The following is a 23,513-nucleotide window of genomic DNA, read 5'->3' as shown; positions in this document are numbered from 1 at the left end:
GATTTCTCTGTATTTTTACAGGACATCGACCCTTTTCTCTTTCTCACTCGTCTCCATAATTTTCCTCCTAACATCTTTGATCCGTTGCTCATACTGAGGCTGCTGGCCTGTGCCTGCCTCTGAGCTTTATTAGTTTCTTTAAAATGTCCGTGTTCAGCTGGGTGATGGTGACTTAAGTGTCTGATTAGGTTTGTTGTTTTTTTTCAAACAGCACATTAGAGATTGAGGTGTGAAATGAATAATGGCACAGGCTGCTTGATAAAGACTTAACCACCCTATGGTATTAACCCAGTCATCTCTCCCCTCAGCCCCAACCGGTCTCAGCAGATGACCCCCCCCTCCCTGAGCCTGGTTCTGCTGGAGGTTTCTTCCTGTTTAAAGGGAGTTTTTCCTTCTCACTGTCACCAAGTGCTGCTCATAGGGGGTCGTTTTGACTGTTGAGTTTCCCTGTAATTATTGTAGGGTCTTTACCTTACAATATAAAGCGCCTTGAGGCGACTGTTTGTTGTGATTTGGCGCTATATAAATAAAATTGAATTGAATCTTTCAAGGTTCCTGGCTCATCTAGATGTTTTTTAAGTCACAAGAACTGGATTGGTTTACATAGACCCAAAATAAAAGTATAACAAGAAGGGAAGGTATCCTCAGAACTTTAAATAAGATAAAAATAACACTATAAGATGCACTAAAAGGTGTTTTTGTCATCCACTGTGATGGTGTGATGGCGTAAGGTGATCAGACAGCACATATTTTTGGTCTTGTGCAAGACAACTATCATCATGTGTGCTTTTGAAAGAAGCTGCATGCCGTCTCAGTTCATGCAGTCTGTAACTCGGCGTGTCCGTTTCTGAGAAATCCATTTCCCTGTAATCTTGATCCACATAAGATGATAAATCCAAAAGTTTGTTCTTGCTCTGCTTATCTTTGCTCTGCTTTTCACGCTGTCTAAAACCTTTAAAGCTTTGAATGTGATTAGTAATGCATGATATAAAACCTTATTGATTTGTTTTTAAAACTTTTTCTGGACAGCATCATCAGAAATGGAGAAATTAGCTGCATCCACCCGTCACCAGCCACCGCTGAAATACTGTTTAATGTTTAGCAGCAGCTGATGAGTTGGGTATCTTCTTTGATCATATAATACCTCAAACACAGGCAGCAAAAGTTCAGACTACTGCTGGCTGCTTTTAAGAGGAGCAGGGTCACGGGGGGAGAGGTTTGGGACGGGCGAACCACATTCCTGTGGAGATAAACACAGACCTGATATTTGAGCATCAGAGTCATCGCTTTGCATAGCATGCTGATAATGTGCAGTAATGTGTTTTGATTTGAATCAAGCTTCCCAAAGAATAGAGCAGAACCTTAAAGTGATAGAGCTGCAACACAACACAGAAAGCGGCTGTTTCCCTCCGTGTCCCGGTGCTTCTCTCCTCCTCCTTCTCCCGCTCTTCATCGGTTTGGGCTTCTTCGACGTGGGAGGGGATGGGTGGGGATTCCCCGTTCTTTTGAAGTGCCGGAGGGCCGCAGAATGAAAACAACGTGGAGGAATAGCAAGGCCTCGGCTGCTCTGCTCCAAGCGTTTATACAGTTTTCATTGATCACTAATAAGAGGGATCTGAAAAGAAACATGGGTTATTGTGCAAAAGCACCAGTGTTGATGTTAATGACTGCATATAGAATGCAGTTGTGAAGGAACTAGGTTTACCTTCCTTAACCTTTACCCTATGATAACATCCCAACACCCCTAATGATAAAAATGAATACTTCAACCTTATGATTATTTCTTTCTTCGAAATGTAGCTGGAGTAGAGAGCAGGCTGAGTCCAGGCTGGACTTTACCTGTTGGACTACATGAGAGCAATGTTGGCACGGTACAGAGTTTAGTTTTAGCTAACTGCCATGTTGACCAGCTCTTTATCCTTTCAAGGATATTCGAGTCTGTGTGGGAGTTTGCCCAACCAGTCTACATGTGCTTTGTGGACTTGGAGAAGGCATTCGGCCGTGTCCCTCGGGGTATCCTGCAGGAGGTCCCATGGGAGTATGGGGTGTCTGGAACATTGTTGCGGGCCATTCAATCTCTGTACAACCGCAGTGAGAGCTTGGTCCGTATAGCCGGTAATAAGTCGGATTCATTTCCTGTGGGTGTTGGACTCCGTCAGGGCTGCCCTTTGTCACCGATTCTGTTCATAATTTTTATGGCCAGATTTTCTAGGCGTAGCCAGGTGGCGGAAGGCTACCTGGCCCCGGATAAGCGGAAGAGAATGGATGGATGGATAGATGGATAGATGGATAGGTAATTGCCATGTTGTCGGCATCCACATGCAGCACAGATGGGTTACACTTGATCAAATCTGACGTTTTGAAACCCACAGGTAACATAAACACTTTTCCAGAGGCATGCTTTTTTTTAACTGATATATGAACTACCGTCTGAGCTGTGCTATCCCTGCAGAGGGGTGACTCCTGTAGAGTTTATGGGAAAACGGATCTCGGCTCCCTCGCTCTACTGTATAACCTCAGTAAATACACTGACTTTATCGGCTCAGTCCCTGGATTCGGGTCATATTTGCTGGTATCATTTTGGCAGTTCTGGTCATTCTAAGAGTCAGAAAGGAGGATTATCCAGGATGTACTTCTGTCAATCACTTGCTTGTCACAGGCCTTACAGACAAAACTCAACAGCAACAAAAAGTTCTGTTGAATTTGGTGAGTGATAAACCAACAAAAACATGATTTAACAGACAATATTGTGCATTCAGCTCAACCCAGATTGGGATATTGTGCCTGACTACAGAGGGACTTTTGCCTGCCGTCCTATAAAAATGTATTCAGCGTTCATATTTTCCTCACATTCTTCCCGGCCCATTCCTCTATCTCAGGCTAAATATAGAAATCCCATCATATAGATTCCTGTTTCTGCACCTTTCACCACCTTCTGCTGACGGTCTGGATGAGCAGATTTTGTTGTTTTTGTTGTCACCTCAGAGAGGAGCGTCACTAAAGAAACTGAGTTTAATTATTTTTTTTACCTTTTTCCACTCCTCCCTCTCGCTCTCTCTCACAGACAGGCTTTGTGCTTGGGGTGTGGTCGGGGAGGAGTGTCAGGGTTTCCCAACAGCTGTTGCATAGCTGAGCTGTGAGTCTCCTAACTCACGTTGCACTGTAAAAACCTCGCTGGTTTTACAGAAAGCCCGCTGTACGAGGCAAAAGCCAAAACTTGTTGTGAGGTTAGAGGGCGCTGGTGCGGGAAGCAGAGATGTGGATCAAAACATGCGCAGGTCTGTGCTGGTGTGGGTGTAACGCTGCAGGCAGATGAAATCCAGGAAGGCCTGGTTGAGTAATATATTCATAAGGTTGCAGAGATATTGGCAGACACTGCTCAGTATAAGCTCTCAGACAGGATTTTACAAGTCTGGAAGACCAGAGCAGTGCTGACTCTCATGATTGGATGATGAGTCGTGATAATGCAACATTTAAACAAAAAACATTTTTTTGTTGCTTTTTTGTTGTTGAAAGTCTCATTGAAATAAACGAGGAGTCACTTATTTGAAAACACCGCCAATGTTGATAAAGTTATTCATATTTTAAAGTCAATTAGAGAATCTGTGATTAGTCACCTGGTAGAAGACTGGTTGTATTTATTATATATTAATAACTGAATAATTGTTTTAGCCATTTTTAAGTAAAGTGCAAACAGATATTTGATTGTATCGTCGCCATTGAATATTTTTCCCCTCTTTTGTTTTTTTAAATTGTTACTAGTGTTTATTTGTACCACTGATTGCTCATCATAAAATTATGATTAGTGATATTTGATATCTGGCTTGTGTACCAATATCAGTGTACCTGCAGTGTGTTAGTGTGATTGAGAGCTTGTTTTTTTTTAATATTGATTTCTCTGTTTTTAATGGTTAAAAAAAGAGGGAAGTGCATATATCCAAATTAACCAAATTGTTAATTGAAACATCAATTTTGTGGTCGTGTTATATCAGCTTTGTAATTCAGACCTTCCACATACTGAAATAGTCCTAGAGTTTATAGAGTTTATAGAGTTTACTTGATTATTAATTTATATAATCATTCATTGACTTAAGTTAGTGAACTTCATAAATGTGCCTTTTTACATGTGTTTGTGTCCACGAGGCTCGTCTCACAGAGGCGGAGTTGTCAGTCCCTGCTAGCTCACCTCCACTGGCGGATGCTGATGGGGGCGTAGAAAGCCTCGGGCGGCAGTGGACTTTCGGGGGACCTGTATGGGGGAGAGCTTTGAAAGGAACTTTTTCCCCCCATAATCTTGGATTAATAAGTTTTAGAGGCCAAAATTGTAATTAAAATGGAAATTTGTTGTTTTGTGCCAGTTTTGGCCAATGACCTTTAATCTTTCTTTTTGCAGCGCTAATGTGCTCAGTTCCAGTTTACTCTTGATGGAAACAAAAACAGTCAACAGGCTACAAACTACGTTTGCTTTGAGACTGCTCAAGAGTCCTGGACTAAGGGGGGGGGGGTTATCAGCTCCTTCATGCAGTTTTGCACTATGCACTGCTGGTTCAGGGGATTTAGAGAGAAATCAATAGGAAGAGCGTGCTGAGGCCAGGCGTTAGAAGTTTCTCGTGAGGGTACATACTTGAAGGAATGAGCGAACAATCGTGAAGGATCATTTTCCTTCCTTAACCTGAGCCCGGTGCTGCCATTGTTGCTCTAAAAGAGGAAAACGTTCTCGGTTTATTGAGGAAACAAATACGTTTCCTTGCTTTGTTGCTTTATAGAGAATTTAACATCATGAAATAAGAATAAAAAGACATTTTCATATATTAAATGTTTCTTAATTTTAGAATAAGAGGTTGCTCTCTCTGGTGTTTCCTTCTCTGCTCATATTTCATGAGTTTTGTGCTCAGTTTTGTCTCCAATGCTGACTCACATTGGCTTGTTAGTATCTGACCTAATTTCCTGTGTAATTCATATGAATGAAGAATGAGTACTTTGCTCTTTGGCCTAAACTGTGCTTTCCTCAGTCTTATCTAGATGCTGCTTTTTCTTTCAGTCATTTACCCTAAAGGTAAACTCTGCTGCTGGCTGTTTTATTGTCCAGATGAGTCATACTTTCCTTTTTTTGGCTGGTTCCAGCTCTGTTGTTTTGGGTTTTTTTTTTTTTTCATCTGCCAGGTTGCAGACTGTTTGACAGATGTAGTTAGCGCTGGGACCTTGGAAAGAATGGCGCAATGACCAATCAGAGCCATATTTGGAGCAGCGTTGCCTTAAGTGTAAACTGGAATAAATCTGCAGACAGACAGTGTCACCAAAAACAAACTGATTTCATTTCTCTTGCATGTCTGCACTTTAATCCCTGTTACACCTCTTTGTCCTTACACACAACGGGACACAGTAGCAATATTTTATTTTGATCAGCTTTTTTTTCATAATGGGGTCTTCCTGTCTCAGTAATTTGAGACAGGGGGCAGGGTTCATGGAAGTCAAGTGACATTTCAGGGGAAGGTATTCAAACAACACTAATAAAAAAAACACCAGAGAGAGTAATTTGCATTTGTTGTATGTTGTTAGTGTCTTTCTGTTTGATTGCAGCTTCTTAGTGGTGAAAGTTTGCTGCTTATCTTTGTGTTTTGTAACAATTTGAAGACGTCTCCATACGGTTTTGGAAACAGTGACGGACTTTTGGTATTTCCTAATCTTTTGTGGACCATGTAATTAATTGAGGAATGCAGAACATGATGGATTTATCGATTGTGATACTGCTGCACTGTGTAAATGGGATACTGTACAAACACTATACACTCAGCACTAAATGGTGAGCAGCTTACAGAGCATACATGAAAAGCAGTTTGTTCACATGGTTCATGAAATGCAAACAGTGTCATTAAAAACAGGAATTGTAGGTCCCAGAAAACAGTGTGATGCTGACATCGTCATAAGGGTTTTTGTTTGGTTGTGTGTGGGATGCATGGCTGCACGCACAACTTGGATGGCTTCATGAGCCACTCTGGGTGACATGTGGTATAAATCTGTACGTGACACATGCAGCATTTTGTCATGTGTCTGTACCCATTTAGGTGTTTCAGCATTGACTTAAAGACAGTATCCCATTTGTCCTTAAATTTCTGTGAAGACTTTCATTTAAATATGTTTTCATTCTACATGCAAAATAAGCAGGTTCTACATGTTTCCTGTAGTTGTTTTTTCCTTCAACTTTACATACATGAGGAACAGTTGTGAATAGACCCAGTTTGAAAACCTAGTTTAAAACCCAGATTTGTACTTTGTTAGTCCTTGAGTTAAATTACTCAGTTCAGCTAATGTTTATATACACACACACACACACACACACACACACTGTGCTTAAACATGATTTTACCTTAAGTTGCTGAATGCAGTAATAGGATCTGCTTTGGTGAATTTCATTTTTCAGTGAAGTGGACTTTGATCTTTGGACATTCAAACGCACATAAATGCAAAACACTGAAATGAGGAAGCAAATTGCAGAGACAAACCTTTTATTTGTGCATGTGCTTTGAGCTGAAAGCTTTCCCGCTCTTCCCGCCCTCACCAGCCTTAGCCTGCATTTAAATCGACTTTTTTTTTGTGGCCCCTACCACTTGTGTGCCAGCCTCAGGCCTGAGTGTCACTCCCGAATCCTCTCAGTGTGTCCATTATGTAACGGGTCTGCCACAGTCTACTCCCAGTCCTCCAAAAGACCTTTGATGCTGCTGCTGCATTGACATCCTGGTATTCAGTACTTCGCCTCAGAATTGTATTTCTCTGCATGACATCCACCATTTGTCAGAAAATGATACTGCACTTAAAAACATCCAGCAGCCACTTTGCCAGGCTGCCAGCATGACTGTGGATGGCAGTGCGGGTCTGTGAGTCGGGTCACTGGCTGGCAGTCAGATCATATTGAGCCTAAAATAATAAAAGTTAAGGTCTGAGTGAAAGAACTGAAGCTGGCTGGCTCGGGGGTATTTTCCCTTACCTCATGGCAGCAGCGTCGATGACTCAAGCCCAGCTCTCGCCATGAGCAGTGAGACCAAATGTCATCTGTTAAACTGATTTCTGGTTAAAGTTTGCTGTTCAGTGAATTAAAGCTGGAAGTAGATTTCTAATCAATTAAGCTAATTATTCATATTCTGTTGATATACAGGGTCAGTTAACTTTTGGTTTTGCAGCCACTCGCATAGCATCTTTCTTTCCTATAAAGACGGATGACAGCTGCAGAAAGCAGCACCGTTCTGCTTCACTTGGAGCTGGAAGATGAACAGTTGTGCGTCGGCTGTCTCAGATTAAACTTTAATCTGAGAACCAGTGGACCAGAGCAGTGTGTCATCACATTCTGCACAGGCATGTAGACATTTGAAAAGAAGGCTGAGAGTGTTAGCACTGCTAACCTTTGCCACACTCAGCAGACTAATCTGATTTTGTGTGTGTGTGTGTGTGTGTGTGTGTGTAGTTACTATTAATTGTTTCAGATAACTTTAATATACGTGCATCCATGTCCATTATACTGTGATCAATTTAGACCTTTTTTGTAAGTGTTTCTCTTGCACTTAGTCTAAATTTTCTTTAAATTTAATAGCAAGTTATTTGCTGGGAACAATCCATAGTTGTTATGGCTGTCTAATTGCTAAGCCCCTCCCACTACCAGCCAGCCTTAATGCAGATTCGAGCTTCTCCACAGCTACGGTTGAAATTTAGTGCCAGCATTCATGTTCCCCAGAGGATGAACTCTAATTACATTGATGACTTTTCCTCTCGTAACACAATGAAGTGGACGTTGATGGCTTTTAGAGAAATGTCCTGGACGGCCAAACGATTTGTTTTCACCTCAGTATGAAACGGAATCAGTTTATTTCCAGCTTCATCGTCTTTGGCATCAACGTCAGCTCAAATGTGGAGATGAGAGCGTGTGTGGTTGTTTGTGAGCTTGTACAAGCAGCATCAAAGACTTCATTACGGTGCTGTCCCCGTGGCTGGCTGCTCTGCAGGAATCAGTGAGAAAATGTAAGATAATATGATGCCAGGACAAAGGGGTGAGCGTGCACTCATCTGCAGGAAGAAGACTTTTAAAAGAAGCCTTGCTGTAGTCACAGACCTGCATTTTTCTAGATAATTAAATGCACAGAGTGGAGTATGTTTGATTTCTACTACTTCAGAATTATATATATATTTTTTTGCCTTCCTCGCACTGGCCTGAATTTGCTGTAGTTCCCGTATTTAGTTCACCATTATTGGTGTAAAAGGTGTGGTCAGACAATTAGGACGTCACCTCAGTGTGATGCAGTACAACACAATAGCAACATTAAGCTCTTAGATTTTAAAGCTGAACCAACACATCTTTAAGTTTAACATTTTAAACGTATTCAAAGGAGCGCTCTGCTACCTGGTCCTTAGTTTTAGCAGCAGCCTGCAAAGCTTGACGGCTGAACGTGTAATGGAGATATTTCTCTCACTGATTTCTCAGAATCTTAACAAGGGCTTTTACAGCTCTGTTTTCTAACTTGCAGCCTGTGAATGTACTCAGATTACAGGAGCTGTGGTATAGTCTGTGAGCCAGGAGCCTCCTCTAATATAAGTAATGTCAGGAAACCAAGAGTGAACACAAAATTGGTCCTGCCTTTTCATGGTTTTAACTGTTATATTTCTGTCTTTTATTCCAGGTCCATTATCCAGATGTTGAAAGAGTGGAGTGGCTGAATAAGGTACACACACCTTATTATTATTTTTATTGTAAATATATATATATTTTTTTGCTTGCACACCTACTCGCCCATCGCCCTACATCCTCAACAATAGTCTATCTAACAGAGGCAGACAGGCAGGGAGTATAAATAGGATCTGAATCTGGAGCTCTGAGAGACCCTGACCCAGTGCTTCCACCTCCCTGGAGAGAGAGATTGAGGTGGAGAGATATAGACAGTGAGCTAGACAGAGAGCGAGTCTTAACCTCAGAAGAGCACCACTTACTGTAAATGTTTACAGGTACTTCCAGGAAAAAAGTTAATGGCTGTAGAGGAGCAGGAAAATAACTTTTTAATATCCAAATCTGTTTACGGGTACAGAGAAAATGACTTGAAAGGGAAATAAAAACGAGATGTGTTCTCCTCTAAAGTTCCATAACCTTCCTGTGCTGATAATCAATAACAGTAATAACTGCAGCTGATGGACATTTTTGCAGGACAGTGGAGTGAGGGACCATCGGGCCTTTGGTGGCTCACTCTTTATCGCTTCATTATGACTATTACACGTGTCGTTATAGCTACACTGCTCGGCTCAGGCAGATCGCTCCAGTGCAGACACCTAAAAAGTCATTTTCGGCCACCGCAAACAAATTTTGCTCATTTTATAGCTGCTTTATCTGGATCAAGCAGTCCTAACGAGCACATTTGCATAACTTCACCTGCCATAAGAGACTTTGTGAAGCTTTAATGTTCCTTGTAACCATATAATCAAAGCCAAGGGACTGTCTGCAGTTTGAGGCTGCAGAACATTAAATTTAGGGTGCAGTGCACGTTTTTGCACATCACTAATACTTGGCCTGAAGCCATATAATAGAAACAAAACAGATGTGATACAAGAAGGGTAATCCAGTGAGTTCTTTTTTTCATATTTAAAATGTCTACACCATGCTTAGAGGAATGTAGTGTTTTCAGTTGAAATATGATTCAAAGTAATTTCTGTGGCACTGAAATCTCAGTCTGAATATGAGCCAATCAATGTAAGGCAAAGTGACGATTTCCATGTTACTGCGGTACTCATCATGGCGTCCTGAGCCTGAATGTGTGTCCTTAGTAATCCTGATAGTCTGTTTTCTTATGAGACAGGTGATTCAGTTACACTGGTACTCACAATGCCAGTCGGGCTCATAGTAAACAGAGAATATTTGCTCAAAGCTTCTCAAGTTCAGTATTTTTCCCATCTTTCTCTCTTGCTGTGATTGAACAAGGAATTTTTATTTGAGGTGATATTATTTTAATACAGTCAGCAGAGGCAACTGAAGGTCAGGGGAGGGAGCAGCTGAGACAGTAACTACAGGGTGCTTTCTTCCTCCTGTGAGCCACAAATATGACATTGTTTGGGCAGAGCTGTTTGCAATATAACACTGATGATAGGAAATATGATGGGACAGTGTAAAGCGTCATGTTACGTATGGTTTGCTGACGGCAGATATCCATACTCTTGGTATATATTGCAAAGTGGCTGAGCGTATTTAAAGGGAAACATTTTAAAGCACACTGGCCATTTGAGCTAAATTATTTTAGTTCAGCAAACATAAAGGATAAGCAGAGATAATTCCCTGTATTGGTTCGTTTTCACCAGACCTGCTGTAAGTAATATCCTTCTCCAGCAGTTGCAGGTGCATGTTTCAGTGAGCAGTGTTACCAAGAATGTGCCTCGTCACTGGCACCAGCTTTCTCTTCAGGCTGTGGGCCGAAGGGTTTTGGGATGTGGGATTTGAATATGTCCGTCTAATTCTTTCTCCCGCATCATTTTTCTCCTCCTCCTCAGACGGTGAAGCAGATGTGGCCGTTTATTTGCCAGTTTGTGGACAAGCTGTTCAGAGAGACCATCGAGCCGGCGGTGAAGAGCGCCAACCCTCATCTGAGCTCCTTCTGCTTCACTAAGATTGACATGGGCGACAAGGTGACAAGATGATAACGTGATGTTGGAAATGCATTTTGACCGAATGCACTTCTCCATTTAGGGTTATTCATGCTAATGCAGCAACTAGTACTTCATTTTATAGCCTTCATTTCCAGTTGCCTGGACAATAAAAGAAAACAGGTTTGTTTATTTTTTTATGGAAGATGGAAATATGAAAAATTACTGTTAGGGAGAGTTTAAGCAGCGGCGTCTGTCAGTGTACGTGTTTAGATCTTTTATTGGCGTGTTTCTATTTTTGACTCCTTTGTTGACTTCCATGAACTGATTTAATCAGAGCTGGAATGTTTCTTCCACACATGCTGACCCAGATTTACCCAACAAGTAGAAGTAGATGTTAGATAAGAGACATTTTTATTGTCTGGTCAGATTTAAGTAAAGATTTCCCTCATTTTACCCATTATGCCTTCTTTATGTCTTCAGCCACTGAGAGTGAATGGAGTGAAAGTTTACACAGAAAATGTGGACAAGAGGCAGGTCATCATGGATCTGCAGATCAGGTAGGCCTCTTCTTTATCATTATGACTCTTATTTAGCAGCAGACGGTCATTTAAGATTCATTTTCAGAGTCTAAACATAGCCGGCGGTAGCCTGCAGCTGTTATTGTGATGCTAACGTTAGCTTGTTCCTGATTGGCAACTTTGTCAAGGTAAGCGCACCTGCAGGCTCATGGGATTGGTTCTGTGTTTAACCCCTTGCTGTCTGAATCTGTTCTCGCTGCAGGCAAAAATGCTCGACTGTAACGTTGACAGCGCGTTTTCATCGTTGTGCGCCGTCCGGCCTTTAAAATAAACTTTTATGTTAAAAAGACTGAAAACTTGATTGTCACGGTGTCTTTAAAGGCTGGCTTTTTTAAAACCATGTTGTGCTGTCAACTTTGATGTCAGCACTGGCTTGTTATTACTTCAGAAAATGTTTATGAAAGTACTTTATCGATAATCATGAAAGACCAACTTTGTGCTTCTCCTTATTCTCTGTATCAAAAAGGCTTTAAAGAACAAAAAGAAACTCATTACATGATACTAAAGTTGCCCTTCTTTTAAGTTTTTGAACAAATGAACAGTTTTGTTTGTTTTTTACATCTTCAGTAGAAATATGCATCAATCTGCTTCTGCATTTTTCTTGCTCTTTGTTTCAGTTTTGTTGGGAACACAGAGATTGACGTGGACATCAAAAAGTACTACTGCAGGGCTGGAATCAAGAGTATACAGGTACAACGCCAAGGTGGATGGAACGAGTTCACTATATAGTTTTATCCCATATATCTATATGGTTAAAATAAATTATAGTCAAGATTTATGATATAACCCTGTGAGGCCATCTATCCTCTTCCGCTTATCCAATGCAGAGCTCCAGATTAGCTCTGCAACGCATTTTAGATAAGTGCAAAATGCAAAAATAAAACAGCAGATGTCTGGAAATAGAATAATAATAATTTAAAAAATAGTGGACAATAGCTCTCTTGCATATTGCTCATGTGACCGAGGATGCATTTATAGCGTTTTCCAGGCTTCTTATAGGCCTGGAACAGTTTCCGGTTGGGGTGGTGAGTGTGTTTGATGAGCCGTTGGGCTGCGGCGGGGCATCGGTGCTCCAGCACCTCCTGGAGGGAGGGAAACTCACCTTGCTTGATGGGCTCTGCCTCTCTCACCACTCTCTGAAGAACGCCGTGTTCCTCTGCGGTGCAGCTTCCGTAGCAGACGATACAGCGGGAGGCTTTCATTGGAGCTGAGAGTGCTTCAGGCACCGGAGGTCGTACAGACATCGCTGGGCCCTCCTCACCATGTTATTGGTGTGTGTGTGTGTGTGCGTGTGTGTGGACCATTTGAGGTCCTCTGTGATGGTCACGCTGAGGACCTTTAACCTGTCGACCTGCTCAATTGGATTCCCTTGAAATTGCAGCCTGCTGCAGACTAGTGCATTGACATTACAGTCTGAATATAAAATATGGTGCAATCTTGGCCCTCTTTTAATCGTTATAGCAGGAAGTAAGAAAACATCACATAAATTAATATTAATATCAGTGAATGACTCGTAGTAGCAGTGAACATATAGTAGCAATTCATGTATAATCACTAATTCATCAGTTAGTTTTTTTTAGCACATGTAAATATATAAAATGTATATAGTATATATCTGTAAATGAGAAGAGGAGAGAATGAATTTTAAATGACAGGAATCTCCCAAATAAATGATGTGGCTGCTTTAATTGATGTTTAAGTTGTTTTTCAAGTATTTGTCTCAGAAGTGGTAGTGGTAGTAGTAATAGTAGTAGTAACAGTACACATAAAAAAAACCCCAAAAGAATTAATCCCATGAAAATGTAAAAACACATCCTGTACCCGGGCAGTGACTTCTGCATTAACTCGTGACCTCTGCAGAGAAAGTTAATTACATCATGTGTTGACACGGGACTGATAAAGAGACGTTATCCACTCAGCTGTTGCAGAGGATCAGACCATATTTGCTGTTCAGAGATCAGAGAGAAAGTGAGAGAAGACTAGAAGATTTGCAGAGAGAAATGGCTGCGTGTACAAAGCCCAGTCAATATTTTCCTTTTGTGTACGGCTTAGATTTCAGAGCTGCAGTCCCCGACGGTGTGTCAGCGTTTCATTGGCCGCTGAAGAAATAAGAAGTTTAGACAGAGAAGATGCTAACTGGGAGCTTATCGTGAATCATGAGTCAAACGTTTTTACTCTTTTCCACTTGCTGGCTGTTGACTTTCTTTTGCTGTCACATCTTTTATTTAAAAATGCATATTTTTCCTCCCGGTGGGCCTCTGATAGAGCATTATCAGCTGGCCATGACTTCTAAAGCATCCTCCTTCAAGCAGAAATGAGCCACAGGACGGAAACTCACATAAACAAGAGGCTATCTGCAGCCTTTCCGCTGCGCACCCGTTTCAATGAGCAAAATGTTGGTATTTGATTACACAGAGCAAGCTACAACCAAATTTGGTGCTGCAGCCGGCCAGTCTGCATGTCTGAGGTTTGAGTCACTGCAGCCCCTGAGAAAGCTGCAGCCATAAGAAAGAAACTTTCACTTGTAAAGTTTTAACATGCAAAGTATTCCTCACCAGTGCTTTCCATAAGAGGCTTTTGCATTGATAGTTAATTTGAGTTGCAGCCTCTTTCCTCACTCTCAGTAGGGCGTCAAAATTAAGTAGGCTAAATCTGTCGATCTGAATGTGAGTCCGTGCTCTCCTGTTAGTGTAGCCTACAATATTTCATCTTCATGCAGGAAGAAGAAGGAAGAAGAAGTGTCTTTATGCGGGAAATAAACTCCCTGCTCCTTTTCTCCCTCTTTCACCCACTGTGGATGCTGAGCTGCAGCTACACAGCCCCACTGTTCTGTGTGGGTAGCTTTACATACTATAGCAAGTGCACCTGACCGCCACCCACGTCTCACAGAGGAACACAACTGAAATCCTCTGTACTGTGTACTGAGTAGTCTCTGTATATATGGTAAAAACTATATGCAGGCATTATTCTTTGGTATACTTCATCAGTTTTATTTTTGCATCCCAACAGGTTGGCATAAAGATCGGACTTGCTTAAAATTCCGGCTTATACAATTCTTCGTTCTTATTTTTGGGGCATTTTCAGCCCATCCTCATTCCCGGGTTCTCAAATAATAACTGCCTGCTTGCCTTTTTCACCAGGCTATGGCATTAACCCACGCTCATCATATTTAGCTCATTCAGTTGAAGAACTGATGAGCTCATGCCACGGAGAGGCGGCTGTCTGTCCATCCATCCACAGTTTCTGCTGCTAAGTGTTTAATCATAGTTATACACAATGATCACCTGATGGGTCTTTGCCCAAATTGTGTTTATTGTCATTTTCCAGGTATCGGTCAGAGTATTTCTCAGATTCTAGTGAAACTTGCACCCAATGATCAGCCAATGGGTCTTCACCCAAAGGTCACCTCAAGGTCAAGGTCATATTTGTTGTTCTCAGTGGGTTTTAGCTTTCTCCCAATACAGCCAAGCAGTGACAAGAAAAACTGCTTTCTTTGCTCCGTGCGTTGCAGTAACCTGTGAGTTGTAGACCGTGAGCTGTGCAGTAAGAAAAAAAAGTACAAAACACAAAGCTGTAAACAGGAGAAGAAACACAGTCTTGTGACTTATCCCATCTCCGCCCATGCAGTCGCCTAACTTGGACTTTGTAGATCTCTAAAACGCGTCCGTTATCTCTGCAGCCAGTAGTGCTGTGGCATTGTATCAAAGCACCACAGCCAAAAAGACACGCATTTCAGCCAAAGCAGGAATGGTTTCGCTCTCTTTATAAACCTAAATTTAAACTACTTCCATCAAAAAAATGAGGCCGGTGTCATCGGTGGGATTGTTTAATTTAAACCGATAATGAAGTGACTGCATGTTCAGCACGTTCATCTAACTCCACTGGATTGCTGGTAGGATACTTGCAGGTAAAGAGTGCAGTCTTCTGTCTTGTTTTTTCCTGACCTACATTTGCTGTAACAAAAAGACTAATTAAGTGAGGAAAAAGTATCATTTAAATCAGTTAAAGATTCGATGCTGCATCCGTGCGTTATCTATACCTAGTTTGGTATCAGTAACATGTTTGAATGGTCAGGATGTGAATGATCAGAAGCAATAATTTGTTGTGATGATGGTTGTTTTTTTTTCCTGTTCAGCTTCATGGAGTGATGCGGGTGGTGATGGAGCCGCTGCTGGGGGACATGCCTCTGATCGGAGCCCTTTCGGTCTTCTTCCTCAACAAACCTGTGAGTACCGTAACTTTAGACAGCCTGCAGTGACTGTGAGGACGTCCTCTGAAATACTTTCAGGTCTTTTGTTTGCTTTATTTTTTCTGGTCATATTTTCACATAAATGAATGCCAGATTTAAGTCTATGCCTAGATCTACAATCCAAAAAAGGAGAAGATCAAGCTTTTTAATTGAAAACAGTTGCATGTTCTAATAACTTGCAGAATCGTAGCATACCAACACCAGCGTCTGCTATCACTGAGATCTTATTGGGGATTTTTTTTTGTTTTGTTTCGCCTGATTATAGCCCTGCTGGTACTGTACATTTTGCTACCCACCAGCATTTTTCACGTCTGTCTTCCTGAACGCAGCCTAACTCGAGCCCTCCTTTATCAGTGCATTCCTTCTCCTTGACTGCTGCCTTCCTTCCTGTGTTCAACACCGGTCTTGTCTTCCAGATTCAGGCTTTGATAGTGGCACCGACAGGAAAAATAATTACTATTATCCGTTTTCTTCCACTTATCTTTAAATACAAACGTGAAATTGCCCCTTCTTCCCTAAACATGTATCTCCAGTCTGAAATTAGTAGATGCAGGCTTTGTGGTGCTTTGAACTAAATATTTAAGCTTGTGGTTCAGACATGAACCAGGAAGAAGTCAGGGCGGTTACGAGTGGTTTAATCTTTCTCTTCTAATGTCTGCTGTCAAACAAGGTGTGAAGAGCTCAGGCAGCTCTTTGCTGGTATGGAGCATCAGCCAGTGCTTTAATACAAGGCAGGAAAATTAAATCAAGTTCTTGATGTTAGATGCTTTTTTTTTTTTTTGCAGAATTGCAGGGAGAATATTCAAGTTTTCAGTGTTTGTCAAACCATCTACATATGGGGGAACTTCCCTGGCAGGCTGCCTCTTCAGATCTCTCACAACAAAGGAGCTAAGAAAATAAAAGTGCTACTGCTCACACATTTATTTTATACCCCGATATTACGACTTCAGCGTTATATCTCTTGAAAGAACGTAACTTAAAAATACACTTTTCTGATAACCTCCTGTAGAGACGCCTCAGGGCTTGGAGCCAAACGCTGATGAGCTGCGTTCGCTCGAAGACTATGAGGGCAAACCCTGTCAGTCAGGAAGCTTCTCGCCTTGTAAGGCATTTTAAGTATTTTCCTGTGTAAGTGAAACACACTTATTGTCTGAATTTATTGGAGGAAGGCAGCATGCTTTTAAAAATCATTTAAAATCCTCCCAGTTTAGTTGCTCTGTTTCTGGATGTTTTAGCTGCATGGAGTTGAATAATGTATTTGCATGAGTTCACAAACCAATATGAATTTCCACAGCGCGATGTGGTAACTTAAAGGAACAGTTCGCTCCTCCCAAATTTGTTCTTTGCCCTGTAGTGTCATGATTATTTCGGTGCAAGCTGCCCAGTTTCAGAGATAAGCTGCCATTTTTAAAAAAATGTGATGGAACTTGATGGGATTCACCGTGGGAGGGGATTTTAAGAAAACTCAGCAGCAGTGGCTTTTTCCAAGAAATAATCACCTGATTATTCAAAGCAGCAGTTTCATGTAAGAACTATGAACTATGCATGACTCTGCATCTACCTGTGAATGAGAGGCTCATGTTTGTGACACTGTGACAGGATGCAGGTGTCGATCACGCCCCCTCTGACTGAGCTGTAATGTTAGCTGTTCAGCTTCTTTGATTGGTGGATGTAGACGATAGAAAGAAAGAAGCGGGTTTCCTTCAGTGTGTGGTGAGTTAGGGGAGAAACATTTACTACCTGTAATAAGAACAAGGGTTAAAGATAAGATAAGATAGTGTTTATTTGTCACATGCACAGTTATACACAGTACAATGCACAGTGAAATGTATTTTGTACCTGCAACCTTATATACACACACACATAAATAAGAAGAATAAAAATAAAAAAAAAGTAATTCACACTATACACTAAACTCTATATACTATACACTATACACACTTTTTAAATTATAATATTTACACTGTGTAATAATGGTCCAGTTAGGGCTCAGAGTTGAGCAGACGGATGGCTTGTGGGTAAAAACTCTTCTTCAACCTTTCAGTCTTAGCCCTCAGGCAGCGGTAACGCCGGCCTGATGGGAGCAGGGAGAAGAGAGAGTGTCCGGGGTGGCTGGGCTGTTTTAGGATCTTCATGGCCCTCAGCCTGCACTGCTTGGTGTAAATGTCCTGCAGGTTGGGGAGGGTGGTTCTGATGGTCCGTTCAGCTGAACGAACAACCCTTTTTAGGGCCATGAAGTCCTGCTTGGTGCAGTTTCCCATCCAGGTGGTGATGCTCCCACGCATGATGCTCTTGATGGTGCAGGTGTAAAAGTTCCTGAGCACCTTGAGTGGGAGCTTGAAGTCTCTCAGCCGCCTGAGGAGGTAGAGACGCTGTCTGGCCTTCTTCACAGTGATGTTTATGTGATGAGTCCAGGACAGGTCCTGTGAGATGGTCACTCCCAGGTATTTGAAAGTGTCCACTCTTTCCACCTCAGCACCACTGATGACAAGTGGATGGTAGTCCCTCTGCTGCTTCCTGCTGAAGTCCACGATCAGTTCCTTTGTTTTGCTGACGTTGAGCAGGAGGTGGTTCTCCTGGCACCAGTTCTCCAGGCGGGAGACCTCTCTCCTGTAGGCTGTCTCCTCATTGTGAGAGATTAGTCCCACAACAGCAGTGTCGTCAGCAAACTTGATGATGACGTTGGACTCTGACGTGGCCTCGCAGTCATGGGTGTACAGTGAGTACAGCAGAGGGCTGAGCACACAGCCTTGGGGGGATCCGGTGTTGAGGGTGAGGGAGGATGAGGTGAGGTGACCCACTCGTACCACCTGTGGTCTGCTGGTCAGGAAGCTGTGAACCCACCTGCACAGGGATGGGCCCAGGCCCAGGTCCAGCAGCTTAGAGACCAGCCTGGAGGGAACTATGGTGTTGAATGCTGAGCTGTAATCTACAAACAGCACTCTCACATAGTTCCCCTTACCAGTGTCTATGTGAGAAAGGGTCTTGTGGAGGAGGAAGGATATGGCGTCGTAGCAGTAGGCAGAACTTGAATAAGGAAAGAAAAGGAAAAAAAAGAAATAATTATAGATTCTGAAAATCCCACCTCTCCATGTACAGCCCCCCCCTCTGTCTTAAGCACCTCTCACCCAAAGCATGTGGTTTGCATCTGCACACATAATGCAGATTTGACCAGAGGCAGCTGGAGTTTGTTGTGTAATCCCATTTTTGATGTTGCTAACTGTTACTGGACACGCAACACGGATCACCTGTTCAGACAGGAAGGGGCAGAGCAGGCTGTACTTCCTGAGGAGGCTGTGGTCTTTTAACATCTGCAGGAAGCTCCTGGAGCAGCAGCCTGAGCCTGACCACAACATAGCAAAGAAGTACTGGAAAATGTGCAAGAACAAGGTTATCTGTTAGACATTTTATCGTTACCTTTCTGCCTTGTTGTCTGTTTTATTATTTTATTCATATGTTTGTTTATTTGTGACGTCTGCTGTGTTTGCTACTGGAACTTCAGGTTCTCTTCCTAAAGGGATTAATAAAGTCTAAGCTAATCAAATTAATATGTACAAGTTAGGTTATAATGTAGCTAGTTCTTAGTTTGTGATCATCTACATTTGCAGGACAGCTGACAGGGATACCTTTGTTGTTTCTTGGCTTGTTAAATATCTGATAGTTTCTCAGTTCTTCAGTACTCTGATCAGCAGCATTGCTTACACAGCCACAGATGGTATATTGTAGTATTAACAGAATACCTGGTTGACAAATAGAAAACAACCTCAAACTGACTGTTAGCTGCTGCTGTGCTGTCACAGAGACTAACTCATCACACACAGTGTGTCATTGTTAGTATTTAGTCTTTGTTGTGGTTATTGGTTGTTTCTCCTTCCCATTCCTCCCTTTGTGCTGTGGCTGTGTTGTGACAGGTTGCTTAGCTGCAGGCGTGACAGCTGTGCTCTGACAATGTGGCTAATCAGGAAATGGAGCATTGGTGTGGGTTGGTATTAACCAGCCTGTTTCTGTGTTTTGGTCTATTCTGGCGTGTCCCCTGCTTTTGGTTTCATCAGCAGCGAGGCGAGGCTTCAGTGTACTGTTTTAGGTAATACAGTGTCACCAAAACTGCAGTTTTGTTTTTTTTAAACACAATTTTTAGCTGTGTTCATTTCATGGCTCTACACGGGGCAGTGTTTTTGTATTAGATGGTCCACCACCTTTATCGTGTAGTAGCAGGAGAATCTCTTGGAGAGTAAATATCTTCTGGCTAAAACAGCAGCAGGCACACAGAGTGTTACATAATCAGACATCAAAACATGAAATATAATAGCTGCAGAAAAAGAATGAACTGCCACAGTGTCAAAAGAAACATCATAAAATCTTTAAAGTAAGTCTAAAACATTAGACTTACTATTGTTGTAACATTTGTGAGCTTGTTAATACTATATAAGGTAATTGTTATATCTGCAAAAGTAATTTGATATAAGTTGAATGAAACTTGCTTGCAACAGCACAACTGATCAGATTTCTTAGTATAAAATTGTAGTTATAATATTTCTGCTACACAAAAAGGCTTTTTTTTTTTTGCATGTTTGACCTTTTGTCAGTCAAATCGTCCTTTCACTGCAGTTCACATTTGTCTATTTATTAATATATATTCTTAAAAAGTTCAAAGTGCTGCTTTAATTTAGACGTTAATCTGTCTTATTAGATGGTAACTCTCTGTACTGCTGCCTCTAACCCACATTTTATACCAGGGCTCTTCAACTCCAGGCCTCGAGGGCCGCTGTCCTGCAGGTTTTAGATGTGTCTCTGATCCAACACACCTGAATCAAATGGCTGAATTACCTCCTCAGTATGCAGTCAAGTTCTCCAGAGTCCTGCTAATGACTTCTATATTTGACTCAGGTGTGTTGAAGCAGAGACGCATCTAAAACCTGCAGGACAGCGGACCTCGAGGCCTGGAGGTGAAGAGCCCTGTTTTATACAGCGCCTGAATACAGGAATTGTGTCCCACTGTTTAGCATCCACTTCGCAGTGGCTGCAGCTGTGTGATTTAATACCTAAACATAACCAAACAGCAATAACAAAATGTAGCATTGTTAGAAATAGATTTTTATACGGATGTCACTCTGCATTAGAAAATTATGAAAGAAAAAAAAAACAGATACTCCCTGCATTTAAATATGATGACAGGTTTGAGATGAGTTGGGAGTGAGAGAGCGTTTGATGGCCACTGTTAGATTTGATTGATTGTAACGATGTTACTGCCTGAGCCACATGGCGTCCAAAGTGTCATCAGATCAGCTTAGTTTAAAGGCTGGTTTTAAATATTTCAGCTCAAATGCTTGGATGAGTATAAAACCAGCTGAACAGGCCCCTGAAGGACGTTGCACTGTCACTTCATGGACTCTTTAAAACCTACCAGAATAACTTTGGCTGCCCTGAAGTCACTCATGAGGACGAAGCATTGTTGTGGTGGTTTGGTTTCGGTGATGTCATAAATCAACACACCAGGCGCTGTATATGTATTTATCTGGTATGAATTGCTTGAACAGTTTGCTTCAGCGGCTGTCAGCAGCTCTCTCTCGTTATTACTCTGAGTAAAGTGCACACTTCAGTGTACAAATTTGGCTCTGTTTAGCACAAGGACAGATATCGCTGAAGTGTTTCTCTGCTTTAGCAGTTAGTGATGTCTTTTATTCCAACTGACTTTCAGCAAAGGTTTTCTGCAGCTTTGCCCTAAACCCATCCTTTTTTTCCCTTTCTCTTTCTTTTCTTTGTAGCACAAGAAAACTGAGTGTGAAACTGCATTTTTAGTTTCTTTTTATATATTGGAAATAACAGTATGACCACATCTTACTCTCGATAAAAGCAGATGGAGTAAGGAAATCTGATCCCTGACTGTTTCATTGCTTCCCATGGTCTTACTGTACAGTCATCCCTGGCTGACCAAGACTGTAAGATGTGCTGAAAGTCCCCAGAAAAAGCTCTGCGTCATTTTTATTGCAGCTGAACCTTTTTACAGGAGCGCTCTGAATCACGCTTCACACAAACACCTCGACGGAGTAACTGGAATAAATGAGGCCCTGCAGTTTTACCACGGCTGCACTTCACAAATATAATAAGAGATCCACCGATCCAACTTTTTCAGTCTGACGCTGATACCTCGGTCTTGGGCGTCTGCCAGTGCAAAGTACCTGATCCCAAACCTGTGATGGAGCATTAAGCTGTGCTCATTTGAAGGAAGGGACATTTCTATGAGGTGACATCAGGCTCAGATTAAACATTTTCCAATTTTTTTGAAAAAGAAATGTTGCAAATAAATACATTCAGTAAAACATAAAACATATATATTTTTAACTGGCTTGAATTATTTGCCCTCTTTTCATTTCATCTTGGTGTGAGAGTCTGTGCATTGCTGTCTTTTATGGTGGCACTCGTTTTTTTTTTCTTTTTCTGCTTTCAGTTTCACTATTAGCGCCCCTCGTTATGTGGAGCAGAAGTGACAGATGTACTGACAGCTTTTGTTATTAATGCAAAAAACCCAAAATAACAAGGAAAAGTGAGAGAGAAAGAGAAGCCAACGAGGACCGACTGGAGTCGACACAAACTGCTGCAAACACGCAAAGGAAAGTGATGCCATAGCAAACGTGAAGTGCCTCCAAACTGCAGACCCTTGTAAAGCTTTTGAATTGGTATCAAACTGATATGCAGATATCCAAATTTTGTGCATTCTGAAATCAAACCATTAATCGTGCACTTTCAGACTCTGCAGTGAAACCTGCAGCAGTTGGACGACACTCAAATCAGCTGCGGTGCTAAAATGAATAATAATGAAATAACCTCACCAGCCAGTGCAGAGAGCAGTTTTGCATGTTTGCAGAGTATGTTTGTACTTTGAGTTTCTAAATTAAAAGCACAACTGACGCTTATGTAATGCTTTATTTGTTTTTTGTTTTTTTTTTTTAGTGATTTGATTATTTTCTAAGGTGGTCTTCTTTGAAATCCACCGGGGGGGGCAGTGTTGTGGTCCACCGTGATCTACATCTAGAGAGCTAACTAGGCCACAGACAGGCACGCATCACTGTATTTCATTTGTCTGTTACAGTAATGACTCAAAACACAAAAGAAACACATCTTTAAAATCTCAGTAGGTATATAATTTATGCTTTTAATGTTTTTATTACTTGGAATTAATTTAATGTTTATACAGAGCAGTGTTGTTGCTTTTACAATGACTCATTTCCTGTTACGTGTACGTTTATCTCACTGTGTGCTAGAATTTTGCCTGTTTCACATCAGTTCGCCCTCATTTCTGTTCATCTGCTTCTGCCGTAATGATGGCTAACAGCAGTTCACAGTTTAATCCTCTTTAATAACCTTTTTCAGCTTCACAGTCTCAGTTAATCTCAGACATACTTACACACACTTGCACACACACACTTTTCTCTTCTGATTCTAACACATTATGCCTTTCATTCACAGAGTTGCATAATATAATATGTTGGAAACATAATAAAAGTGCTGTCAAGACATTGTTCCACTTTAAGTCTACATATATGTTAGCCTGGACAACCGGCACACTGCTCGCACTCATTAGGACCAGTGGTTTCTGAATGGTGTGCATTGATTAAGTTCCAGGTGTGCGACGGTATGATATAACAACCCAATCATGTGACTGCCAGATCTATGGTCTTTGCTTTGGAGATTATAGCAAGCAAGCTTTCAGCCTCTTTGCATTTAAAGCAGTGGCAGGTGTTGGAGCCAGCTGTGGGGTTGTGTCTGATCAAGTGATGGAGATAAAGTTTTTGATAGTGTGTCGAGTGCAAAACAACAGATGATGCTAAGCAAAATGACACAATTTGTGTCAAATGCCATTTTGACATAACTGTCAAAATTGCCTTTGTTAGGTAATACAGGCCAACGGAAACTTGATGGCTCATCAAATGACTTGATGGATATTTTAGGTGGATATGATGTGCCTTAAAATTTGAAAAAAATTTGAAAACCATTGGCCTGTGGAAGTGCGGACCCACCTCAGCTTCATTCAGACTATAGAGGTTTTTTGTTTTGCTTGTTTTCTCTCTTTTTTT

The 23,513-nt window shown here is 41.6% G+C and overlaps 1 protein-coding gene across 3 annotated transcripts in view; it reads left to right on the top strand.

Annotated features, from left to right (window-relative positions):
- Window positions 1-23,513, top strand: part of esyt2a (extended synaptotagmin-like protein 2a) — a 54,561-nt gene that overhangs the window by 6,541 nt on the left and 24,507 nt on the right. For all 3 annotated transcript variants that reach the window (XM_030751469.1, XM_030751471.1, XM_030751470.1), the window contains exons 3-7: window positions 8,667-8,708; window positions 10,516-10,650; window positions 11,092-11,168; window positions 11,807-11,879; window positions 15,325-15,414. In XM_030751469.1, the coding sequence (XP_030607329.1) occupies window positions 8,667-8,708; window positions 10,516-10,650; window positions 11,092-11,168; window positions 11,807-11,879; window positions 15,325-15,414 (417 nt within the window). The remainder of the gene's footprint in view (window positions 1-8,666; window positions 8,709-10,515; window positions 10,651-11,091; window positions 11,169-11,806; window positions 11,880-15,324; window positions 15,415-23,513) is intronic.

Source organism: Archocentrus centrarchus, chromosome 17 (genome assembly GCF_007364275.1).
Source record: "Archocentrus centrarchus isolate MPI-CPG fArcCen1 chromosome 17, fArcCen1, whole genome shotgun sequence".
Lineage (NCBI taxonomy): Eukaryota > Metazoa > Chordata > Actinopteri > Cichliformes > Cichlidae > Archocentrus > Archocentrus centrarchus.
Note: the sequence above shows the minus strand (reverse complement) of the source record. Positions and strands in the feature narration are given on the sequence as shown.